At 40.0% G+C, this 24,741-nt stretch overlaps 1 protein-coding gene across 1 annotated transcript in view; it reads left to right on the top strand.

Annotated features, from left to right (window-relative positions):
* LOC143275841 (sushi domain-containing protein 2-like) overlaps positions 1-9,977 on the top strand; it is a 159,694-nt gene extending 149,717 nt beyond the window's left edge. The window contains exon 19 of the mRNA XM_076580131.1: positions 1,693-9,977. Within this exon, the coding sequence (XP_076436246.1) occupies positions 1,693-1,780 (88 nt within the window). The 3' untranslated portion in view covers positions 1,781-9,977. The remainder of the gene's footprint in view (positions 1-1,692) is intronic.
* Positions 9,978-24,741: the final 14,764 nt, after the last annotated feature.

Raw genomic sequence — 24,741 nt, 5'->3', positions numbered from 1 at the left:
TCTCCCCCACACACACCCTTAACTCTCTCCGGACGAAGGAATGCTCACGCATTCCTACACAAAACGTATTCGGATGAAGGAATGGAATAGCATTCTCCGAAAGTAAAATTCCATCATGCGCTGTACAAGTGATTTTGTGATTAGCCAAGCAGAGTGCGCTATTGTGGGTCACTCCACACTCGAACATTATGATTGGTCAGCCTGGGATGTGTGGCCCGTCTCGCACACACACTGACAAAGTCACTGACCGGTCGTCTGCTCGCATGCCAGCCTGTTAGCAAAGCAGGCTCTTCTGAGAATGTTGTGAAGCGAATAAGGCAGTGACGGCAACGTTTTAGGGTTGCCGAAGTACTTGAAATGCTACAAACTGAAGGGTCGGACATTGAAGAGGTGGATGATGATGAAGAAGAAAGCGAATTTAATGCAGAAAGCGAGCATGGGTATGGTGATTCGGGGTGAAAAATTGGCAGTATTTTCTACATATGGCAAAACTGTAAAAATAAGATGAGAAATTTGATTTTTTTTTTTTTAATGTAATAGCTCAACACGTAATAAACCAGTTCTGAAAGTTTCATTTTCTTACACAGTACTTTGTATTTTTTGTAATTTTTTCCAAACCCTTACAAATGGGCTGTCTGTGGGGAAAAGCAAGGGAGGAAACTTGTCGTCCTGAGTGAGTTAAAAAAAACAGTGAATGGCAGCCTACATGGCCGGGTAAAAACAGTCATACACGTAAAAGCCCATTCTCCCATATGAGTGTCTTGAGGGCTGGAGTCCACAATTGCTAAAATAGAAGAGAAGAAGATTGTTCTTTGATTTTAACCACAAAAATGAATTTTGAAATAAGATGCTTTAGATTTTTTTTTACGATACTACAATGTATTGAAAATATGTTTGGTGACATGTTGGAACCATGGAAAGAAAGTGTGTGACATTGACAGACAACATTCTGCTAGAATAACAACTTTTATGTTATGATTGTAATTAAAAAAAAAAACCCAGTGAAATGTTGTGATGGAAGCTTAATTGCATGTAAATAAGTACAGGGAGATCAAACAGAGCTGGGCACGTAATATTTTTGTTCCATCTTAGAATTCAGATATCTCTGTAACACCATTCAAGTCATTGACAAATATCTCTGGTCTTTTTTCCTCCAACACACAAATGTTTGTTTCTGTAAAATTGTGAATTTAGTTATGATGTTAGAACATGTTTAATTGTTTTGAACATTATAGAAGAAGAAAACAAAGTTGATTTTAAAGAGTTATTTTTAGTGGATACTATAAAAATTGACCTTGAATTCTTGAAGAGTTGAACATCAGTCTGTTTGTTGTGTGGATTGCTCAGTTCAGTTTTGAAAGTTTATTAAGATTCACCTTTTCTGTTCTGCCTACCATCTTTGTGACTAATGTGCTTTTTGAACTTCTGCTGGCTGTGTGTGTGTGTGTGTGTGTGTGTGTGTGTGTGTGTGTGTGTGTGTGTGATGTATGTGTGTGTGTGTGTGTGTGATGTGTGTGTGTGTGTGTGTATGATACTTGAATGCATGTGAAGATATGTATGTACAACTGTTATTGTAAATGCAACAAGCTCCCTGTCTGGGAGGTGTTGGCGCCACTGTGCAGTATCATTCCCGTGACCACACTCCCAAGGTACTGTACAGCTGACGGTGGTGCTTTGTGCTGTGTCTGACAGGCTGCAGAAGCTGAGGAGTGAGGAAGGACGGTTCCAGATCCCCAGGCCCCGCTACGTGGACCCCAACATCTACACCGAGTACTTCTGATCCTCTAGCCTCTGACCCTCTGGCAGACAGGAATCTGTGCAAACTGAGAGTGTCGTCCTCATGGCTTCTGTCGTCCAACACCTCACGTTTCCTCCCCACAGAGGAGGCGCCCCCTTGCAATACAAGTGCGGGTTTGTGATAAGGATAAATCGCTATCCCCAGGTGCTGTGTGGAAGTGATTCAAAAGTCCTTTTCAGACAAGAAGTTGGGTTTCGTGACACTGCTTCTGTTGATGCTCAAGTCTTCTGAAGTACTGAAAATGTGAGGTCTTGATGAAGAACTGTAATTCTGTGAACAGAGACGCAGTCTAACAGAGATGCACTGTAGAGGTCTTGATGCTCAAGAGCTGTAATTCTGTGAACAGATAGTGCAGTCTGAAAAAAGAATCAAGCTTCTGCGAGAAGGATTTTTCTCTGGTGATTGCAGTTCTGCTAATTCTCAAGTCATTGACATTCTCAGAGAGTTGGAATATTGGTGGAGAATGACTGTGGCAAACGGGCATGTTGAAGTTGTGTCCACTGTAACGCACAGGAGTTTGGGGGTCCACCCCAGTTGTGATGGGAAATGTTGCTGGAGAACCTGCCTCACAGAAAGAGACCTCACAACCAGTAGCCAAGCAGCACTGGCCAAGAGAAGGTTCTGATCTTTGGGATGTGATTCAAGATATCATTGGCTTACCCAGGGAAAAAGGCTTCTTGGAAAACTATGGCTCTGATATGCATGAAATCATCATGACTCACCTATAAGGGCAGGTTGTTGAAAACAACAAGGAGATAGCAAACAAACATCAGTTCCATGATTGAAGACTTTTCTTCAGCTATGCCAGGTACACCTGAGGGGTGGGATCACCATAAAAGTTGTAGAGGTCGGTCAGTGATCAAGAGAAGGTTTACATCCATACTGTGTGCTGAAAGGATTCAAAGTCCTTAAATGGGGGACACTGCTTCTGTACTTCATGGACATACATTAATCGAAGACCCTGCTTCTGGATGTCATGGACATGCCACAACTGTTCACACCTTTGGAGACTTGGAGAACAGTATTGTAGTGGTCAGTAGAATGTTCAAACTCATGCTGTCTCCTGAGAATGTCGAAGACAGTTTTCCCTTCACAAACAGCAACCCATGAATGCTGACAGTATTTATGATGTCCATGAAAATGTCAAAACATCACCAGAAAGAATGGGTTTGAAGAGAAAATCCACAAGCAGTATCGTGGTCCAGAATTTCAAAACCATGCATAGAACCAACAAGATATTATGCTTTCTGCCTGGAGAATTTGCACAATTAGGTTGACACAGAAAAATAATAGCCGGTACCATGGTAAAATAAGTATTCAGTTTTAAAGCCATGCAATGAACTGAAAAGAAATTAAGCTGTCCCCCCTCCTTCTTATAGGCAGCAGTCATGGTGTAGTGTTACATTGCAAATCGAGTTTCGTCTGGCCAAGCATTTCTGCATCCTGTTTTCGGGAAGTCCCTCAGCTTCAGTCTCAAAACCTCAGATCTGTCTCCAGTGTAGTCAAGAACAAATTCAAGATCCATCACAGGAGATTCAGCTTTCCATCAGGGAGGTGTCAAAGCGTGCAGGCTGATCCGTATATATACCACACCACATTTGCTGTGTAGAAAAAAACAGAGCAGATGCCTTACTTCTGAATCTTTCTTTTTTTTTTCTTTTTTTTTTTTTACCATGTTCATCTATTTTTACTTATTTTACTCGGTTCTTTTGGTTTGGCCATGTTAATCTGTTTCGACCTGGTTTGTCTACTTTGACTTTGTTCATCCAGTTTGAGTTGGTTCATTGAGTTTGACCTGGTTCATGTGGTATGAGCCACATCATCATCTTTGTCCTGGCCCGTTCATTTCAGGTTGGCTTTTGGAGTTTTAATCTGTCAAGCTGTCACAAGCTTGTTCGCCCAGTCTGAACTACATATTTACTGGCTCTAGCTTATTCCTTTTGAACTATTTGATGCCAGTTTGAACTGGTTTGTTTTGTTTGGTGTGACTTTTTCCACCCATTTCAGCCAGTGTTTCAAGCTGGATCAGATTCATCTTGGAAAGTTAGCGTAGTGTGGGTTGGTTTGTTTCATTATAGCTCCTTCATGATGTTTGAGCTGAATATTTCTGCTGTGTTCGCAGGGTTTTTATAGTTGAAAAAAAAAATTTTTTTTTAGCTGATTGATGTAATTTGATGAGGTCTACTTGGTTTTGTCTGATTGAATTGATTTGACGTTTTCTCCTTAGTGTAGCCTGAGTCATTCCATGGTGATGTCTGGTCAGGCTCATCTGGTCAGGCTTTAGTGTTTTGGGAGCATGGTACGACCGTGTACAGCCCTGAGATAGGTCACAGTGTGTGGCAGTGTTCACCATCACTGTGCTGGTTTTGTGATGTATTGTTGTATATTACTCTTTTCTCACAACACATTTCTGTGTGTGGAATTTGGGCTGCTCTCCCCAAGGAGAGCATTTTGCTACACTGAGATGCCACCCATTTTTTTGTTGTTTTTATCTGCCTGCAGTTTTATTTGTTTTCCTATCAAAGAAGTCCACAAGGTGGGGAGAGAAACTTGTCCACTAGTTCATCGTTGAGTGGTGTAAGTTGACATTTTTCAGCTTTTTGACAGTTTGGAAGTGGTAGGAATACACTCACTGGCCTTGTGTCTGTTACAAAAGGAAATGGCACTGATTGAGCTGCACAGATTCTCACAGTATGGGAAATGTGTGTGTGTGTGTACTTGCATGTGAGAGTGTGTGTGTGCGCACGTGTGTGTGTGTGTGCGTGTGTGTGTGTGTGTGTGTGTGTGTGCATGCAAGAGTAATGAAGATGTGCGCAGAACCATAAAACATATGCAGCTTGTAGCTTGCTGTAATAAGGGAATGTGAACAGAATGCTGCTGCAAAGAAGAAAAAGAAATACTGATTGTAACACTGCTGAACATGATATCACAATAATTCATGAAATTATCATCCTTTTTTTTCATGAAAATCAAAATATAAAAAAACTTTCATGAGCAGTGTAACAGTCTGGGTTTAGGGGCTTTAGGAATTGTTTTCACATCTTCAGTGGCTCTTGTAGCTGTTTGGTTTAGGGGTTTTAGGAATTGTTTTCACATCTTCAGTGGCTCTTGTAGCTGTGTTTATGAAACTTACTGAATGTTCAGTATATAAGTGAACTGGTATATAAATGAGACCTAGCCCATGTGAGGTTTTGCTTAGTAGAATGGCAAGCTGAAAAAAAAAAAACAAAAAAAAAACCCAGGGAACGCACTATGAGCAGAAAGGTATTGAAAAACATCCAGGAGTGACTTATGCAAGTTGATGAAAAGAGAACTGGAAAGAAGGATCACATGGTTTGGAAAATATATGAATACAGCTTCATTACCTTCCTGGTTCTGCCCCCCCCCCCCCCCCCCACCCTCCACCCCTTTCTTTTCTTATTCCTTCCCTTTCTTCTTCCCTCCCCCTCCCCCCAACCCTTTGCCCGCCACCTCCTAGAAACCTCCCCACACTCCTGTTGCCATTTTGTGAAACATGGCACTGTTAGCAAGATTTTTTTTTTCTTGCTGCATCATCACTTGCACTGTTCCAGTGTCATTACCCCCACGCTGCTCATTCCGAGTTCCCCACACACAGCCACACCCAGGTTTGTTTACCACAGTCCCAGCACCTTAACTCACTCAGTACGTCCAGTCCTCTCTTCTCCTCTACACAGACTCCTCGGATGTCCAGTGGGTGTCTGAATGACCCAACCTTTAGCTTCCGTCGTCAGAATTGTGGTATTCTTTGTCAACATTCACCTCTTCAGTATAAGAGCCTTCCACTTGCAATATTTTGATGGTGGTAATTGGGGTGAAACGCTGTTAACGTCTCTTTCGCCGTTCGTATGGAGAGAGTTAAGTCCACAGGGAACTATGGATGTTATGTCATCAGGACTGTGGGCAAGCATTGTAGCATACAGGCTGTTTGTAGCATCACACATCCTTCTCATTCAGTCGTTTGTTCTGTCAGCTGAAACCAGACTGGTCAGTTTGGCTGATGAGTTTCTGCCTGGCCTTCAGGGCAGGTAGATTAGGTGAAGCAGGTGTTGACGATGAAAGTTTGTTGCTCACCCAAATGATGAGACTGAAGACTGATGTTACTGTTGTTCCTGCTCTCGGTGCTAAAGACATGAGAACGTATACCAGATACTGAAATACTTGTCTCAATATACCCAGGGAAGGGATACAATCAGAATGTGTATCAGATGCTGAAAGACTTGTGTCAATATACCCAGAGAAGGGCTGCATTCAGAATGTGTATCAGACTTGTGTCACTAAAACCCAGGGAGAGAGATTATCAGATACTGAAAGACTTGTGTCAGCATACCAAGGGAAAGGCTACGTTCAGATTGTGTGTGAGATACTGAAAGACTTGTTACTTAAACGCAGGGGGAGAGAGACGGGCCACATTCAGAATTTGTACCAGACACCGAGATAGTTGTGGTGTCACACCCAAGAAATCAAACTGCTGTTATGTGATGACAACGGATTCTCATGTACTTGTTGAACGCATTGAAGGACATCAGAACATCTGCCGATATTATCTTCTCTTCAATGTGATTGTGACAAAGACTGATTTGTAGTGTTTGAAGATAATGGGGAATGTTTGATGTGTCAGCGCTCAGTGTTTTGGGGGCGTGGTACACAGCGTACAGCCCTGAGATAGGTCACAGTGTGTGGCAACGAAAACCGCCACTGTTCTGGTGTGATGATTGTTTTATCTGGAAGACCACACTGTCAGTTGAAACTACATGTATGAAATTGACCACAGACAAGTTGGTACGACTTCATCAGGAAAACAGAAAACAAAAACAAAGCCACAGATGTTTGTGTGTGTGGGTGTGCATTGTTATGAAAAATGGCAATTTTCTTCTTTTTTTCTGACAAATGCATCATTGTTTGTTGTTTCTGATTTTCATGCAGTCATCTGAACCATGTGTTTACGTCACCTGTGTCATTGCCATCCTTGTGTTAACGTTTACATATGTGCCTTCAAGACATCAGCACTGAATAGACAGTTCCGTTCATCATCAGAATCATATTCAGGGCGCAGGATGAGGTAATATATCAAGCTGTGGTGTCTGCAGAAGAAAGGGACTGTGAATACATCTGCCTTGGTATTGTGTGTCGTGTACAGTAGAGAGACACAATCGAAATGTATGTTTGTTGCTTTTGTGTTACTCATGTTGAAGAATTGAGAGAAAGAAGAGAAAAAAAAAAGAAGACACACCATATATACCAGCCTTCATGTCTAGGTTTGATGAGTGTATAGTTTTGTTTTTGTCTTTTAGGCATTTGGATTATCACTTATCAGTTGCAGACTGGTTCTGCTTGTATTGGTTCTGCATGTATCTGTGTGTGTGTGTGTGTGTGTGAGTGTATGTGTGTGAGAGAGAGAATGTTTCAGTGTTTATTTTTTTGAGTCTGCATGTTTGAGGGCATGTGTGTGTGAGTGTGTGTTCATTTTCCATAATGTGTCATGGAACATTGAACAATTATCAAATCACTTTTTTTCTTTTTATAGGAAAAGTTTGCTTTTAGTTCCCCTTGCAATGTCTTTTTATATTATAAATATAAATCAATAGAATCATGATGTACTTTGCAGGATAAGATGTTGTCAGATCAACATGCATGATTTTTTTCTTTCAATTGTTACAAATTACTCCAATCACCAGCTGGTTCTGCGTACTGTAGTAGTTTGTGATGGTCAATATGCAGACATGAATCAATGTTTATATGCACTGTATGTGTTAGACAACTTTTTATCAAGTTCATGTACAGGCATTTGTGTTTATGCTTGTAAAATGTGTATGTGTAAATACCTGTTGCCTTTTTCTATGTTCCAGTCACTTACACGCACACATACACACATTTTATATATACATACACATTTATATATACATGCACATGTTAATATGTGTGTGTATACATTTATCAGTTTCTGCTGTAAATGCACATTGTATACAGATGTTGATGTAATGGACTGACAGCGACAGAGGGAGATGTTTGTCTGTATATGTTCTAGTCAAACAATACAGTGCTTTCTAGTGAATAGACACTTGCAGCAGTTTTTGTGCCGTTCACTTCAAAAGTGCTCTTTCTTTTGGTTTGTTTATTTGTGTTTGTGTGTGACACCAACATTTACTTTTATGAGTGTGTGTGTGTGCGTGTGTGTGTGTGTGTGTTACTTGATGTTTATTCCTGTTTATGGGGTTTTGGAGGTTGGTTAGGTGGTTATATTTTGTGCTTTTTCTTTTTTCATTGATGGTTTGTTTTTTGGTTGTTGTTTTTTTTTTTTTTTGTTGGGGTTTTGTTTTTTGGTTGTTGCTCATGTTAGTGCAAATGCATCTGCCTTACACTTTTTCACTATATGTATGTCTACAACCTCCCACTCTGTGTATGTCCATCATTTAGGAAAAGTCCTCACACAAAAAAACTTAGACCATTTTTGTGATGAATTTGTGTGTGTGAAAGCAGCAGTGGACACTGGTACCAAATTCTTTTTAGAAAAGATATAAGAAAAGAAAAAGAAGGGAGAAAAAAAAGACGATGAAGAAGGGAAACGTTATCATCATGAGCACCCTGACTTCTGCAATCTGTGGTGGGCGGGGGGGCAGGTAGTGGAAGGGTGGTACAACAGGGGAGAGAACTGCCATGCAAAAAGAAGCTGACGTTCTTCGAAAAAAATGTGTAATTAGAGCACAAAATTTGTGATAGATTTTTACTTTGTGTACTTGATTGTGTTCTTTGTAACGACAATGCACACTTTACTTGCATGGCATTTCTCTGTCAATTAGTTTTTTCTTTTGTTCAAGACATTCAAATGAAAGTTGTGCACACTCCACCACTAGAGATTCACCATTTCTCTCCATTAAAAAAAATATTCTTTTTTTCTTATCTTATTTTATTAGTGACGTGTCGTATTCTGTCATTGCATGCTTTTGTGTTGTTTTTTGTTTGTTTGTTTTTTTATAGCAAACTTTTTAAAAAAAATGTTCACTGTTTCCTGGTTGACATATCTGAAAAGAAAAATCGTTTGAATTATGGAAATCAATCATGAAGAAAAACATTTTTAAAGTGGTGGGTTATATATAAAAGAAAAAGAGAGAGAGAGAGAAAAAAAAGAAAGCGTTACATGAAAAACAGTTTCAGTTGGGTTTGGTTTGGTTTGCGATAGAAATTAAACCTAACTTTCTGATGAAATGTTGATCAAATCATTATGGTTTGTTAGAATATGGACAAGATTTTTTTACCATGTTGAATTAAAACATTGCTGTTTTAGGTGGTTTGGGGCTTGTTTCATTCTTTGAATTACCAGTAAAAATACTGCTGTTTTAGCTGGCTTTGGGCTTCTGTATGATTAATATTCTTTGAATCACTGGTAAATGTACACTGCTGTTTTAGCTGGCTTCAGGTTTCTTTATAATTCTTTGAATCACTGATGAAAACACTGCTGTTTTAGATGGCATTGGGCTTCCGTTTGAGAATGCAGACTTTGGTTGTCATGTTTTATTTTTGTTGAGACCTGGTCTTACGTTTCTTTTTATGACACACACGTGTGTGTGTGAATGTGTGACATACAGTGATATACACATTGCAAACAAAATTTACAGTCAATAATAACAGATACTCATCAGTAACATAAACAACATTTTGAAACAAAATTTACGCACACCAAAGATGAAAAAAAAAAGAAGAAAGAAAACAGCACTCACAGCATAAAAAGCACAACAAATTCACACATTTTGTGTGTAGATGTATATATATAGAGAGAGACTGACAGACTGGATAAAGTTGAAAATATCATGTTGGGTGTGTCTTGGTTTCTCTATCCTCTATTCTTTGGTTGGGTGCATTGGTTTTTAATGTTTGTATGCTTTCATTTGTTTGGCTTTGAAAGTAGAGTACCATTTCCTTTAGACACACTCAAGAAAAAAAAAATGAATACAGAACATGTTTTAAGCTGTGTAATGCGACATATTTTTTTGGTTTTAATTTTCTGAGAGAGAGAAAGAGGGGTGTTGATAAGAGAAAAATTGTATCTTTTTATGTATATATTTTACCCTTATGAAGAATGGTGGAGTTTGTGATTCCTTAGAGATTTTAGTGTGTTGTGTGTGTGTGTGTTTTTTATGTGTGTGTGTAAGCACACAAACATGCTGTTTATCTCTGTTGTGTGTTTGTATGTATTATGTATGTTCACATATATATGTTATGTACCGGTATGTACATTTGTGTATGTGTATGTGTGTGATGACGTTTATGTGTGTGCATTGTTCGAGTTTGACTGGGCATTGGTATATGTGTGTAAAATTTGCATGCATGAGTGTGTATGTATGTGTGCACAAGTATAAATGTGTTTATGCTTGTTTATGTTTATATGTACAGATGTATGCATGTGTATCTGTGTGTGTGTGTGTGTGTGTGCATATGCTTGTGCGTGTGTGATGTGTGTGCTTGTGAAACCAGACCTGTGTGGACATGTGCACTTGACTTTGATATGTGTTATAGGTGGGTGTGTATTATAATCATGTATAATATGATCATGTGTGTGTCAATGAGAAACAGATTCACGTGTGTCGCCATTGCCAGTGTAGCTCAAAACATATGAAAGAGTACCTGCTGTATGTTTACTTTACGTAATAAAAAAACAACATGTTTTCCTGTTCGCTTGTGAGTGTGATCATTTGACTGTTGGTTCTGCAAGTTTGTATGAGATGTTTTGAAAACCAAGGTGTGTGTGTGTGTGTGTGTGTGTGCACGCGCGCACACGCATATGCAGAATTGTCAACACAAGAAATAAACAATTTCCAAGTGCTTTCAGAATGCTTGACTGTCCTCACAATTTGTGATTATATGTAAGTGGTAAAAAAATAATTTTTTTAAAGTCCAGAAAGCAAGTTATAATAAGCCAAATTTTTCAGCTTCATAACCTTCCTGACAGAAGTAATATCACATACTCTCAAACACCTCTCTTGCCTTCATTCAAAAGAGCATTGATCATGTTGAATTCTGGCACATTAAAATGTAGTATAAAAGTAGGAAATTATTAAAATCTTGAACAATTGACAAATAGAAAATCTTAGCATTTTCATCTTAAAACATACACACGCACACACTGACACGAACACTTACACAAAACCACTCATCCTTCTGTGGATCTTAAATCGTGATGAGAATCGTGGAATATTTCACTATAAAACATGGCGACACAATGTGCAGTTGGTCCTGGCGACAGTGGAGTGATGGCCTAGAGGTAACGCGTCCGCCTAGGAAGCGAGAGAATCTGAGGGCGCTGGTTCGAATCACGGCTCAGCCGCCGATATTTTCTCCCCCTCCACTAGACCTTGAGTGGTGGTCTGGACGCTAGTCATTCGGATGAGACGATAAACCAAGGTCCAGTGTGCAGCATGCACTTAGCGCACGTAAAAGAACCCACGGCAACAAAAGGGTTGTTCCTGGCAAAATTCTGTAGAAAAATCCACTTCGACAGGAAAAACAAATAAAACTGCACGCAGGAAAAAATACAAAAAAATGGGTGGCGCTGTAGTGTAGCGACGCGCTCTCCCTGGGGAGAGCAGCCCGAATTTCACACAGAGAAATCTGCTGTGATAAAAAGGAATACAAATACAAATAAATTATGTTCCACAACAAGAGTGAGAGCGAACGAGTGACATAAGGAGAGGGGCTGGGCAGGGGGCACACACATAGGAAACAGACATGGAGACCAAGATGGGGACAGACAGGGGGGAAACACACACACACACACACACACACGTATATATACATACATACATATATATATATATATATATGGAGAGAGGGTGGGTGGGTGTGGGAACCGAGAGAGACTGAGAGGGGTGAGAGACAGAAAATGAGAGAGAATCAGACAGACAACATCAGCCCATGTATACTCAAAGAGTTGGCATCAGAAATTGCCCCAATCCTAACAACAATATTCCAGTCATCCCTTTCCACCCAGACAGTTCCATCTGACTGGAAGGATGCCAATGTCACTCCAATTTTCAAGAAAGGAGAGCAATATGATCCGGCAAACTACCGCCCAGTATCCCTAACTAGCATACCCTGCAAGATCATGGAGCACATTTTCACCAGTGCAATAATGCAACATCTAGAACGACATGGGATACTACCAGAAGAACAGCATGGCTTCCAGAAGAGAAAATCTTGTGAAACTCAGCTCCTGGAATTTACTGATGAGCTCCTGGAATGCACAGAGCAGGAAAAACAGACAAACGTCCTTATCATGGACTTTGCTAAGGCGTTTGACAAAGTCAACCACAGCCTACTCCTGCATAAACTCCATCACTACGGAGTTCGCGGACAGACCAAAGAGTGGATCAAGGATTTCCTCAGAAACCGGAGGCAAGCAGCGGTAGTGAATGGAGCCAGCTCCAGTTACACGGACGTGCGTTCCGGAGTACCCCAAGGATCAGCACTGGGACCATGCCTCTTCCTAGTGTATATTAACGACCTGCCTGAGACCTATCATCGAAAGCAAGGCTGTTTGCAGACGACACTGCAATTTACAAAGTAATAGCAGCACCCCAGGACCAAGCCCAGCTACAACAAGACCTCAACAAACTCACTGAGTGGGAGAAGAGCTGGGACATGGTCTTCCATCCTGGCAAATGCAACACCTCGATCGTGACAGTGTCAGTTTCAGTAGCTCAAGGAGGCGTCACTGCGTTCGGACAAATCCATATACGCTACACTACATCTGCCAAGCAGATGCCTGACCAGCAGCATAACCCAACGCGCTTAGTCAGGCCTTGAGGAAAAAAAAAAAGCAAAAAAAAAGCAGGAACCCAAAAGAGCCTGAATATACGCTCCACGGACAAACACTACAGAGGGTATAGACTCCATTCAATATCTAGGAGTCACGATAAAGAAAGACCTGAGCTGGAGAAAGCACATTGAGAACATCTGCTCCAAATCTGTGAAACTGCATGTTTGGTGCATATCTGTTATGCATGTGTGGGTGTATGCGTGAATGTGTGTCTTCATGTTTTACATTTATTTGCATATTTATCATCATTGTTGTCTTATTTATTTATTTATTATTTTTTAAATTTTTATTACCATTACTACTATCTTTTTTATATCATAATTATTATTTATTTATTTATTTATTTATGTAAGCTTATCTATTATTTATTCACCTTTTTTTTTCAAGGCCTGACTAAGCGCGTTTGGTTACGCTGCTGGTCAGGCATCTGCTTGGCAGATGCGGTGTAGCGTATATGGATTTGTCCGAACGCAGTGACGCCTCCTTGAGCTTCTGAATCTGAAACTGAAACTGCTCCAAAGCAAACAAGACCTTACGCTTTTTGAGGAGGAACCTGAAAATTAGTTCCCAGACCATCAGGGAACTAGCGTACAAGGCATTTGTCCGCCCCATCCTGGAGTATTCATCATCAGTCTGGGATCCCTACCAACAACAGGACATTGATCTCCTCGAGGCAGTCCAGAGACGAGCAGCCAGATTTGTGCTGAGACGCTACCGAAACACTTCAAGTGTATCAGCAATGCTACAAGACCTTGGATGGCCCTCCCTGCAGCAACGCCGCCAAACAGCCAGACTGACCATGCTGTATAAAATCAAACATAATTATGTAAGCATGGATTCACTGAAAAGAAAAACTGGTACCACCACCACCACGGCAGTGACGCACCCACACTGAGCAGCTGGAGCAAATCTTCTGCAAAACTAGATATAGGCAGGCTGGTTTTCTCCCACGTACCATCCGGGATTGGAACGCCGGCCTTGCCCCAGAGAGCTGTGGAGGCTAGCACAGTCGACACCTTTGTGTCGATGGTCTCCAGGATATAAATACCAGAATATACCTTTTTTTGAATAAACTATTTATTATTATTATTATTATTATTATTAAACAAACGCCATATGAACATGAACATTGACAGACACACATATTCTTCGACTGGTGGTGCTTTAAAGGGGTTTTCAGTCCTGAAATGGCCATCTTTGGTGGACTGGGTTATACATACATACATAATATATATATATATATATATATATATATATATATAGAGAGAGAGAGAGAGAGAGAGAGATATTCTTTTTTAAATCGATGAATATACATTGCAATACACAGCGATTTGATTGCGATTCTTCTACGGGGAGAAAACTCGCTCCGGGTTAAAGTGGGACACGGTTAGTAAGGTTATGTCCCTTGATTTGTGCATGATGTGTATCACAAACCGTTTGGTCGTGTTTGTTTGCTGGGTTCGTAATTATACGGGATATTTGATTGGTAAGCTGTAAGGTAAGCTTCCTCTTGTTATGGGCATTTTGTGGTTTTAGGTTGTTGTTTTCTCATATAGATTTTTGACTCACTTGTGTAAACAAAGTGAGTCTATGTTTTAACCCGGTGTTCGGTTGTGTGTGTGTGTGTCCGTGTGTCTGTGTGTCTGTGTGTCCGTGGTAAACTTTAACATTGACATTTTCTCTGCAAATACTTTGTCAGTTGACACCAAATTTGGCATAAAAATAGGAAAAATTCAGTTCTTTCCAGTCATCTTGTTTAAAACAATATTGCACCTCTGGGATGGGCACAAAAATTTTTTTTTTAAAAGAAGCCTAATTATATGCAAACTGCATTTACTGTTATATTTATATTTTTTGTATTCTCTAAACTTGGCACTTTGACCTCTTACTCTGACACAACAACAAGAGGAGTCATTATTATCATTTTTTGTTCAAACAGGAACTTCTTTTGCTAAGCATGGAATTTTTATTTATTTTGCAAACGTTTTGGTGCAAAGTGTAAAAAAAGGGAAATTACTCTGTAATTAATGCTAGGGGACTTAATTTATCACAAGTGAGTCTTGAAGGCCTTGCCTCTCTTGTTATTCTGTTGCTGTCCCGTTCCGGCTTTGCGTCACCAGTTTCAGTGGCATTACTCCCACTGACGTCGCTCATTCCGAGTCAAAGTTTCGAGTTTGAATTATCCTTTCACTCCTATTGGTGTATGGAGGATTACTGCAAAATAATGTTTTCATGCCCAGAACAAACATTTCCAAATACACAACAATGTCGCATTAAAGTTGAGAAAAAAAAACAAATGTCTTTTACTGACTACAAAAGTGTAGCTAGGCAACATTTACACATCTAATCATCTTACAGCTAAAATGACTTTTTTGCCCCCACCCCACCCCACCCCCCACCTCTCTCCCCCCTCCACACACACACAGAGCTACATCCGGGTCTGTCTGTTGTAGTCCCAGTGCCGGCAGTCCACGGGGAACTATCGATGTAAGGTCGCCAGGAGGCCACACACCAGAGGAGACCCTGCCCGCACCGCTGCCGCGCGGCTGCCGAATCACATTGATCGGCAGTGGTTGTTCGGTAAAGTGCCTGTTCTGATTTAACATACTTAGAGCACTACCTAGTTAGCCTTCTACTGTAGTAATTTCTTCATCGCGGTGCCAAACAACCAGACGCTTTTTTTTTCTTTTTCTTCTTCTTCTTCTTCTTCTTCTTTTCTTTTTTTTTTTTTTTTTGCGATTTTTTCCCCCTGGGATCACGACACGTGCTACTGGATTGTATATAATATACAGCGTGTTTTGCATAATCAAGGCCGGACTAAGCGCGTTGGGTTACGCTGCTGGTCAGGCATCTGCTTGGCAGATGTGGTGTAGCGTATATGGATTTGTCCGAACGCAGTGACGCCTCCTTGAGCTACCGGTACTGAGTACTGATTTGCATAATCATGCGTGCATGTGTATATCCTGAAGGAAAAACAACAACACACCATTACCAGATAACTATCACAGCCGACATGGCGTTAAGCCAACTAACCAACCAAGCCATCCTCGCCTCCAGGACAACAACTGATGCACGTGATACCACCAACAATACAAGGACTTCCGGGACGTCAGCGAACAGGGAAATCTGCTAACCATGTGCTCTGTGGTGTGGAGTTGCTGACATGGACGACAGTTTTTGTATTTGTATTTGTATTCCTTTTTATCACAACAGATTTCTCTGTGTGATATTCGGGCTGCTCTCCCCCCCAGGGAGAGCGCGTCGCCACACTACAGCGCCCCCCCCCCCCCCCCCCTTTTTTTTTCTTTTTTTTTTCTCTTGCGTGCAGTTTTATTTGTTTTTCACATCGAAGTGGAATTTTTTTTTTTTTTTTTTTTTAACATAATTTTGCCAGGAACAACCCTTTTGTTGCCGTGGGTTCGTTTACGTGCGCTGAGTGTATGCTGCAACTCGGGGACCTCGGTTTATCGTCTCATCTGTATGACGATTGATTAACTGACAAACAAAACCAGCAGCGGAGGTGATTAGATAACCTATTGGCTCCGGACAACCCTTAATGTCAAGTCGTTCCTGGTGCGATAAAAGTTTTACGGTTCGAGGGGATGAGTCCTGTCTGTCTGTCTGTCATTGGGGGAGGGAGGGGGTGGGGGGTACAAACAAAAGCATTAGTTGTTGGGTTTTTTTTTTTACGATCTCCCAGGTCAACATATGTGCAGACCTGCTAGTGCCTGAACCCCCTTCGTGTGTGTATGCAAGCAGAAGATCAAATACGCACGTTAAAGATCCTGTAATCCATGTCAGCGTTCGGTGGGTTATGGAAAAAAGAACATACCCAGCATGCACACCCCCGAAAACGGAGTATGGCTGCCTACATGGCGGGGTAAAAACGGTCATACACGTAAAAGCTCACTCGTGTGCATTCGAGTGAACGCAGAAGAAGAAGAAGAAGAAGCAGAAGAAGCAGTAGTTTTTACTCTTCAAAAGAGACGGGCGCAATAGCCGAGTGGTTAAAGCGTTGGGCTTTCAATCTGAGGGTCCCGGGTTCGAATCTCGGTAACGACGGCGTCTGGTGGGATAAAGGGTGGAGATCTTTCCCGATCTCCCGGCCAGGTCAACATATTTATGTGCAGACCTGCTAGTGCTTGAACCCCCCTTCGTGTGTATACGCAACGGAAGTTCAAGTACGCACGTTAAAGATCCTGTAACCCACTAGTGTCAGCGTTTGGTGGGGGTATGGTATGCAAACAAGAACATACCCAGCATGCACACCCCCGGAAAACGGAGTATGGCTGCCTACATGGCGGGTGTGTGTGTGTGTGTGTGTGTGTGTGTGTGTGTGTGTGTGTGTGTGTGTGTGTGTGTGTGTGTATATAAGGTCATACACATAAAAACCAACCCGTGTACATGCCAGTGAACGTGGGAGTTGTAGCCTACGAACGAAGAAGAAGAAGCAGAATACTCTTCAGATAAAAAATGTCCACATCTTCATGACACTGCCACGGACTTGGCGCTTGTTGTAAGTTTTACATACATAAGATAAGATAAGAATAACTTTATTATCTCCAGCTGGAGAAATTTGGTCAGGTGCATTATCACAACATAGACAAGTAAACAACATGGGGACCATAACTGTAAAAGCCAACAACAGCCCCTACAAATATTACGAAGATACAAATGTAAAAAATATCACATACATCGTTTCATACATATATCCACACACTGCAGGTAATAACTAGTATTCTTAATGTAAAAACAGAAAGAATTAAGAAACATTATTTGAATATAATTATAAACATAGCCTACTATACTGCACATTGATTATAATAGACAGATAAGATAAGAATAAAGATGAATTGCGGAAAACCACAACCAGATTATCAGCACACACCCGCACCTCCCCCCCTCCCCCCACCCAATACATACAGTGCAGCGACCCTTCTATCGTCCAAATCTGTCTGTACTGAATCTGTCCCTCTGTTTATATCTTCCACTCTCTATGCAACAGCATAGAGATCTTCAAGTTGTGGAATTTTGTTCAGATGTTTCAGTTAACCTGTGAGTTGCATCAGTTTATTCTAATGTCTTTTCTCCGAGGTGCCAGGAACCGCGTTATGATAGATAATATTAAAAAAAAAAAAAAAAAAAAAAAAAAAAAAAAAATAAATAAATAAATATATATATATATATATATATATATATATATATATATATATAAACGAAAAGCGCAATGTGCAAATGCACGCGTAAGCGCCGGGCGTCGGAATAGATTCGCACGTTCGTGAAAATCACACACATGTTCGTATCCGCGCATGCAAAATAGCCGAAATTTAATTAATGACACATAGGGTGGAGGTTTGTCATATTTTCAAAAGGAGCTATTTTTCGCTCTTGCGGGGTTACGTATTGTACACAAGAGAGGCAAGGCCTTCAAGACTCACTTGTGATACACTTTAAAAAAAAAAAAAAAAAAATAAAAAAAATCCAAGCTTTTTATGTAGTGAGTATAATTTCAAAATGTAATGCTTAAGATGAGAAAGATCAGTTTAAAGCAAATTAAGTCCCCTAGGATTAATTACAGAGTAATTTCCCTTTTTTACTATCTGCACCAAAACGTTTGCAAAATAAATAAAACTTCCACGCTTAGCAAAAGAAGTTCCTGTTTGAACAAAAAATGATAATAATGACTGCTGTTGTTGTTGAGTCGAATATCAGATCAAAGTGCCAAGTTTAGAGAATACAAAAAAATATAAATATAACAGTAAATGCAGGTTGCATATAATTAGGTTTCTTTTTTTTTTCTTTTTTTTTGTGCCCATCCCAGAGGTGCAATATTGTTTTAAACAAGATGACTGGAAATAACTGAATTTTTCCTATTTTTATGCCTAATTTGGTGTCAACTGACAAAGTATTTGCAGAGAAAATGTCAATGTTAAAGTTTACCACGGACACACACACACACACACACACACACACACACACACACACACACACACACAACCGAACACCGGGTTAAAACATAGACTCACTTTGTTTACACAAGTCAGTCAAAAATCGTGCGCCTGTGAAATGCACCTTCTCTAAGAGAGAGAGAGAGAGAGAGAGAGAGAGAGAGAGAGAGACGATAGTGGCTACACTGAGACTGGAGAGAGGGGGTGTGGGGTGTGGGGGGTGGATGGGAGGGGGTATAGGCCAGGGTGGATGGATGGCAGGGATCGGGGTGGTGGTAGAGGTTTGGAGGGGGTGGGGGCGGGGGGGAGTGAGGACCTGTGGGAGGGGGTGTGGGGGTGTGGGTCAAAGAGACAGCTGTTACACACGTGAGGTCACACAGCTCAGTCGATAAATCTTCTGTACATGTCATCATGTAGGCAGTTGTCATCCCTCTTTAACCGATTTCTTATCTTTTTGCACACTGCACGTAGTTTTGTTTTTTTTAATTTTTTTATTTTTTATAAGTATATAAATACACCAGACAACATGAAGCCCGTCTGTATAAAGCGCGCACGCGTGCGTGTGTGTATGTGTGTGTGCGTGTGTGTATGTGTGTGCCATGTGTGTGTGTGTGCCATGTGTGTGTGTGTGTGTGTGTGTGTGTGTGTGTGTGAAAGTCAGTTAAAGTGAACAGTTTGTTTGATGGTAAACTGAATAAGCAAATTGTTTTCCATCAAGCCATCTATGAAAAGAACAGCAATAAAAACAAAAAGAAGAAGAAAAAGAAAAGAAAAAAAAGAAAAAAAAGAAAGAAAGAAAGAAACAAAGCAAGTGTATACAAGAATTGTGTGAGAATGAAATACACACTTGCATATCTGTCTCACACAATCACACACAAAAGGACAATATATTAAGTTGTTAAAAGTCCGTAGTGTGTGTGTGTGTGTGTGTGTGTGTGTGTGTGTGTGTGTGTGTGTGTGTGTGTGTGTGTGTGTGCAGGCGCGCTCCTAATGCACATGAACGCATTTGAGTGTACACGCAAAATCAGTCGCACAAAAACTCACACACACACACACACACACACACACACACACACACTTCTCTGTCTATTTGCATATCAATGGATAATTTTTGTGTGTGTGTGTGTGTGGTCATTGGCATTCTTCATGCAATTACTTTTAATGCTGTCATGCGTGTTACTTTTGGTTTCGTGTGTGAATCTGTCATTCTCTCTCACTCACTCTTGATTGTGTGTGTGTGTGTGTGTGTGTGTGTGTGTGTGTGTGTGTGTGTGTGTGTGTGAGCGTGCGTGCGTGCGTGCGTGCGTGCGTGCATGCATGCTTGCTTGTGTGGATCCCGGTGTGCGCGGTTGCTTTTCTTATACCATGGAGACAGTGAGTTGTCTGTGACCGTCTTTACAATTATTATGCTCTTGGCTCTTTTAATTGGTGTCATTCAGTTGTTCACGGTATTATCGGAAATTCAGTTCTGAAAAAAAAAACTGCCCCTTTTCCCTCCCTCGATATTGAAAACATTTCCTGTGTAAATGTGTTTCGTTCGAATAGAATAATGCATAATGGCGTCTCTTGCGTTGCGTTGGTGGTTTTTTTTTATTAAAAATTTTTTTCTTTTCTTTTTTACTTTTTTTTTTTCAGTTTGCCAGATTAATTTTTTTTTTTTTTTTTTACAAACTCCCCCCTCCCTCCCCCAAGCCCGCCCCCCCCTCCCCCCCCCCCCCCCCCCCCCGATCTAACCTTCCATCAAAATAATGTTTTAAAAAAAAGTAACCAAAAAAAGTTTTTAAAAAAGTTTTTTAAAAAGTATTTTAAAAAAGACAACAAAAAAAAAAAAAAAAAAGACATCACAGTGACGCACATACGCGATGACGTTGATGCATTGAAACATTTGAAAATGTACAAAACTAATTTTTTTTAAAATAAAATAAAAAAACAAAATAAGAAAAAAACTTATCATTTTTGACAAATTTTGGGCTACCGCACTTTTTTTTTTATGTCATGGTTGTTGATGGTAAGTTGTTTTTTGTTGTTGTTTTTTTTCAACAATTTTTTTAATTCCCCATCTCTTCTCACCCATCCATTCCACAAATCCTACATTCATTCATCAACATCTTTCTGCTGTGGTCGTTATACAGGGTTACCTGCAAATGGACAGGAAAAGAGAAATGAAAAGTGTCATGGAAACACGCAACAGACAATATTGGCAATGACATGATAATATTGTAAAGCACATAGAGCTTCAAGAATATGCACTATAGTAAGACACCTTAATGAATACATAAATAAATAAACATTTCTTGAGACAACACGGGCATAATAAATTATGTGACGGATGTCTTCACATTCTTTTTAAAGAAATGCTCAAACAATGTGTTACTGATGATTTTTTTTTTTTTTTAGCCTCTATTCATTTTTTTTAAACTATGCTGCTCTTTTTTTTTCAACGAAGTGAGTCGTATTTATAGATTCTGAACAAGCAAGGCAATATAAGGTTTAACAATTTTTTATCAGGTGTTCTTTTTGTTTGTTTGTTTGTTTTTGTTTTTTGTTTTTAGTTTCAATTTCCCAAGGAGCCGCCACTGCGTCGGGAAAAAACAAACAACCAACCATATAGGTATACGTTACACCACATCTGCTAGGCTAATACCTGACCACTCGTTAAATCAGATCTTGGGTGCATGTATATGGAGGCCGGTTAGCTCACTCAGTACGGCCAGTCCTCTCTTCTCCTCTACACAGACCCCTCGGATGTCCAGTGGGTGTCTGAATGACCCAACCTTTAGCTTCCGTCGTCAGAACTGTGGTATTCTTTGTCAACATTCACCTCTTCAGTATAAGAGCGTTCCGCTTGCAATATTTTGATGATGGTAATTGGGATGAAACGCTGTTAACGTCGTCTCTTTCGCCGTTCGTATGGAGAGAGTTAGTGTACCAGTCAGAACGGATTTGCTCTACAGAAATTTGCCAGGGGACAAAACTTTGGTTGCCATGGGGGCTCTTTTTTTTTTCAGTGCGCCAAGCGCCTGCTGCATACGGGACCTCGGTTTATCGTCTCATCCGAATGACCATACGCTCAGTTTGATTTTCCAGTCGTCAAACCTGGGAGAGAAGGCGAGAGGGGGGAATTGAACCCAGACCCTCACGGACTCTCTGTACTGGCAGTTGAGTGTCTTAACCATTCTGCTATCTTCCTTCTCGATCTTCATGAACATGGGCCATACTGATACAGATAATTTTACCTATCAATATAACTGACTGGACGTGGTTTGTCGCCCGAATTTTATTCCTGTTCTTGTGTCATTTAGAGTTATCCCTCTTGTTACATCGAGTTTTGTCTGAACATAATTATTGTTTCAATTTCATTAAAAAAAAAAAAAAAAAAAAAAAAAAAAAAAAAAGCAACACAAAAACACTTCTTGACAGGTAAACAATAGTAGAAGAAATGTTCCATGAAATCAGATTTCTTCTCTGCATATGAAACATCCAATGTTGTCAGTTTCTTTCATTTCGTGAAGTAGAATGCTGCTAGCTGGATGTATCAAATCATTGGGAGAAATTTCTGCGGGTTTAATTCTCTGAGCATAGTTTCTTTATACATGTTTTGTATGCAAGTAACCACTGTGTTAGCAACTGAATTCGAAGCTTTGTTTCAAAGCGAAAAGGAATGCGCATATGGATTTGTGGGTTCGTTTTTTGGACATTTCCAGAATGGCAGATGTGTGTATTACGTTTGTTTCTAAGCGAAAAGGAATGCGCATATGGTTTTGTGAGATCGTTTTTGGACATTTCCAGAATGGCAGATGTGTGTATTACGTTTGTTTCTAAGCGAAAAGGAATGTGCATATGGTTTTGTGGGATCGTTTTTGGACATTTCCAGAATGGCAGATGTGTGTATTACGTTTGTTTCTAAGCGAAAAGGAATGCGCATATGGTTTTGTGAGATCGTTTTTGGACATTTCCAGAATGGCAGATGTGTGTATTACGTTTGTTTCTAAGCGAAAAGGAATACGCATGTGGTTTTGTGAGATCGTTTTTGGACATTTCCAGAATGGCAGATGTGTGTATTACGTTTGTTTCTAAGCGAAAAGGAATGCGCATATGGTTTTGTGGGATCGTTTTTGGACATTTCCAGAATGGCAGATGTGTGTATTACGTTTGTTTCTAAGCGAAAAGGAATGCGCATATGGTTTTGTGGGATCGTTTTTGGACATTTCCAGAATGGCAGATGTGTGTATTACGTTTGTTTCTAAGCGAAAAGGTATGCGCATATGGTTTTGTGGGATCGTTTTTGGACATTGGCAGGTGTGTGTATTACGTTTTTGCAACCTTTTCATAAAATCTCGTTCAGTCTTTTTTTTCCCTTTTAAACAATAATTTTTTAACGTTTGAAATTTTTTTTTCTAGTTTGTATCCCTTTTTTTTCCATGTGTCTGATACTGCATTGAATAAAGCGTTGTATTCAAAATATAGAGTGTTTGAATGGTAAGTATCACTGAATCCTTTCCATAATATCTCAGTTGTATGGTCATCAGTCTGTTTTCGTTGTTTATCATAAATGTCCGTCATTCTTTCAATTCCTGCATTTTTTCCGTAACAAAAAAAAGAAAAAGAAAAAAAAGAAGAAAAAGGTACTTATATAGTGCTGAATCTTGTGCATAGACAAATCCAAGCGCTTTCGCACCAGTCATTCTCACGCACGCACAACTCTAAAACTGGAGAAACTAAAGACAAGGAAGAGGCAGGGAAGGGAGGCTATTTTGGGAAGAGGTGGGTTTTAAGGCCAGACTTGAAAGAGCTGACAGAAAGACAGAAAGAAAGAAAAAAGAAAAAAAGAAGATAACATCCTTTCCTTTGTAATTGACAAAATGTATTGCCCCATATATCCACTGATTGCTAACAGCACAGTCAGTATCTGTAAGGTTCAAACGTATTTCTTTTCTCTCTCTCTCTCTCTCTCTCTCTTTGGAAAAAGCCTTTTGGAAAAGTTTTCGGAGCAAAGGAAGCAGACGCTCTTCCTCATGACGTAACTGAACAGAACAGGACAGAAGAAAGGGTTGTCCCAGAACTCGATAGTGACATCACAGAAAAAGAAGTACGAGATGCAATTAAAAACATTAAGCTGGGCAAAGCAGCTGGATTAGATGAAATCTGTGGAGAATTTTTGAAATATCCTGAAGACTCTGTTTCCCCTTTTCTGACAAAATTATTTAACAAACTGTATGATACCGGTTATTTCCCTTTGGGTTGGTGCAAATCAATTATAATTCCATTTTTAAAAAAGGAGACGAAACCAATCCAGATAACTACAGAGGCATAGCTTTACTTAGTGTTGTAGGGAAGGTATTTACGGCCATTTTGAACAAAAGATTGTGCCACTGGGCTGAAAATGAAAGCAAAATCAGTAAAGAACAGGCAGGTTTCCGTAAAAACTATTTGACAATTGACCATATTTTTACCTTGACTACAATAATAAAAAAAAAAATTAAACAGCAAAAGGGGAGGAAAGGTATATGCTGCCTTCGTAGACTATCGCAAAGCTTTTGACACTGTTGACCGAAATAAACTGTGGGTGACACTAGAAAATGCAAGAGCATCCTCTAAGCTAATTAACATGTTAAAGGCCATGTACAGTTCTGTTAGAGCCTGTGTGAGGTGGGGTGGAAATATGACCGATTTTTTCAATTGTCCCCAAGGGGTTAAACAAGGCTGTCTCCTCAGCCCAATAATCTTTTCACTTCTGATTTCTGAAGTTGCAGATTTTGTGAGACAGTGGGGAAGACATGGTATCCAGTTACTACCCGGTTCTGATGAAATTTATTCGTTGTTATTTGCAGATGATATCGTTCTGTCGTCGTCAACTCCGGGTGGGCTGCAAAACCAAATTGATAATTTAGAAAAGTCTTCAAGGGAACTGGGACTTACGGTGAATTTGGATAAAACCAAAATAATGATTTTTTTTTTTTTTTTAGGAAAGGGGGGTATGCTTCTAACATAAAAAATAGTCTCATATGGAGGAAACACAATTGAAATAGTAAACAAGTACAAATACTTAGGGTTCACACTCACTACTAAGCTGTCAGAAAATTGTGCTTGTGAGGAATTCGCAAGTAAGGCAAAAAATAAAATACTTGACATTCTAAAAACAATGTGGGCACTTGGCAATCTAA

The sequence above is a fragment of the Babylonia areolata genome, chromosome 31 (assembly GCF_041734735.1).
Source record: "Babylonia areolata isolate BAREFJ2019XMU chromosome 31, ASM4173473v1, whole genome shotgun sequence".
Lineage (NCBI taxonomy): Eukaryota > Metazoa > Mollusca > Gastropoda > Neogastropoda > Buccinidae > Babylonia > Babylonia areolata.
This window is presented reverse-complemented; position numbering and strand designations above follow the sequence as displayed.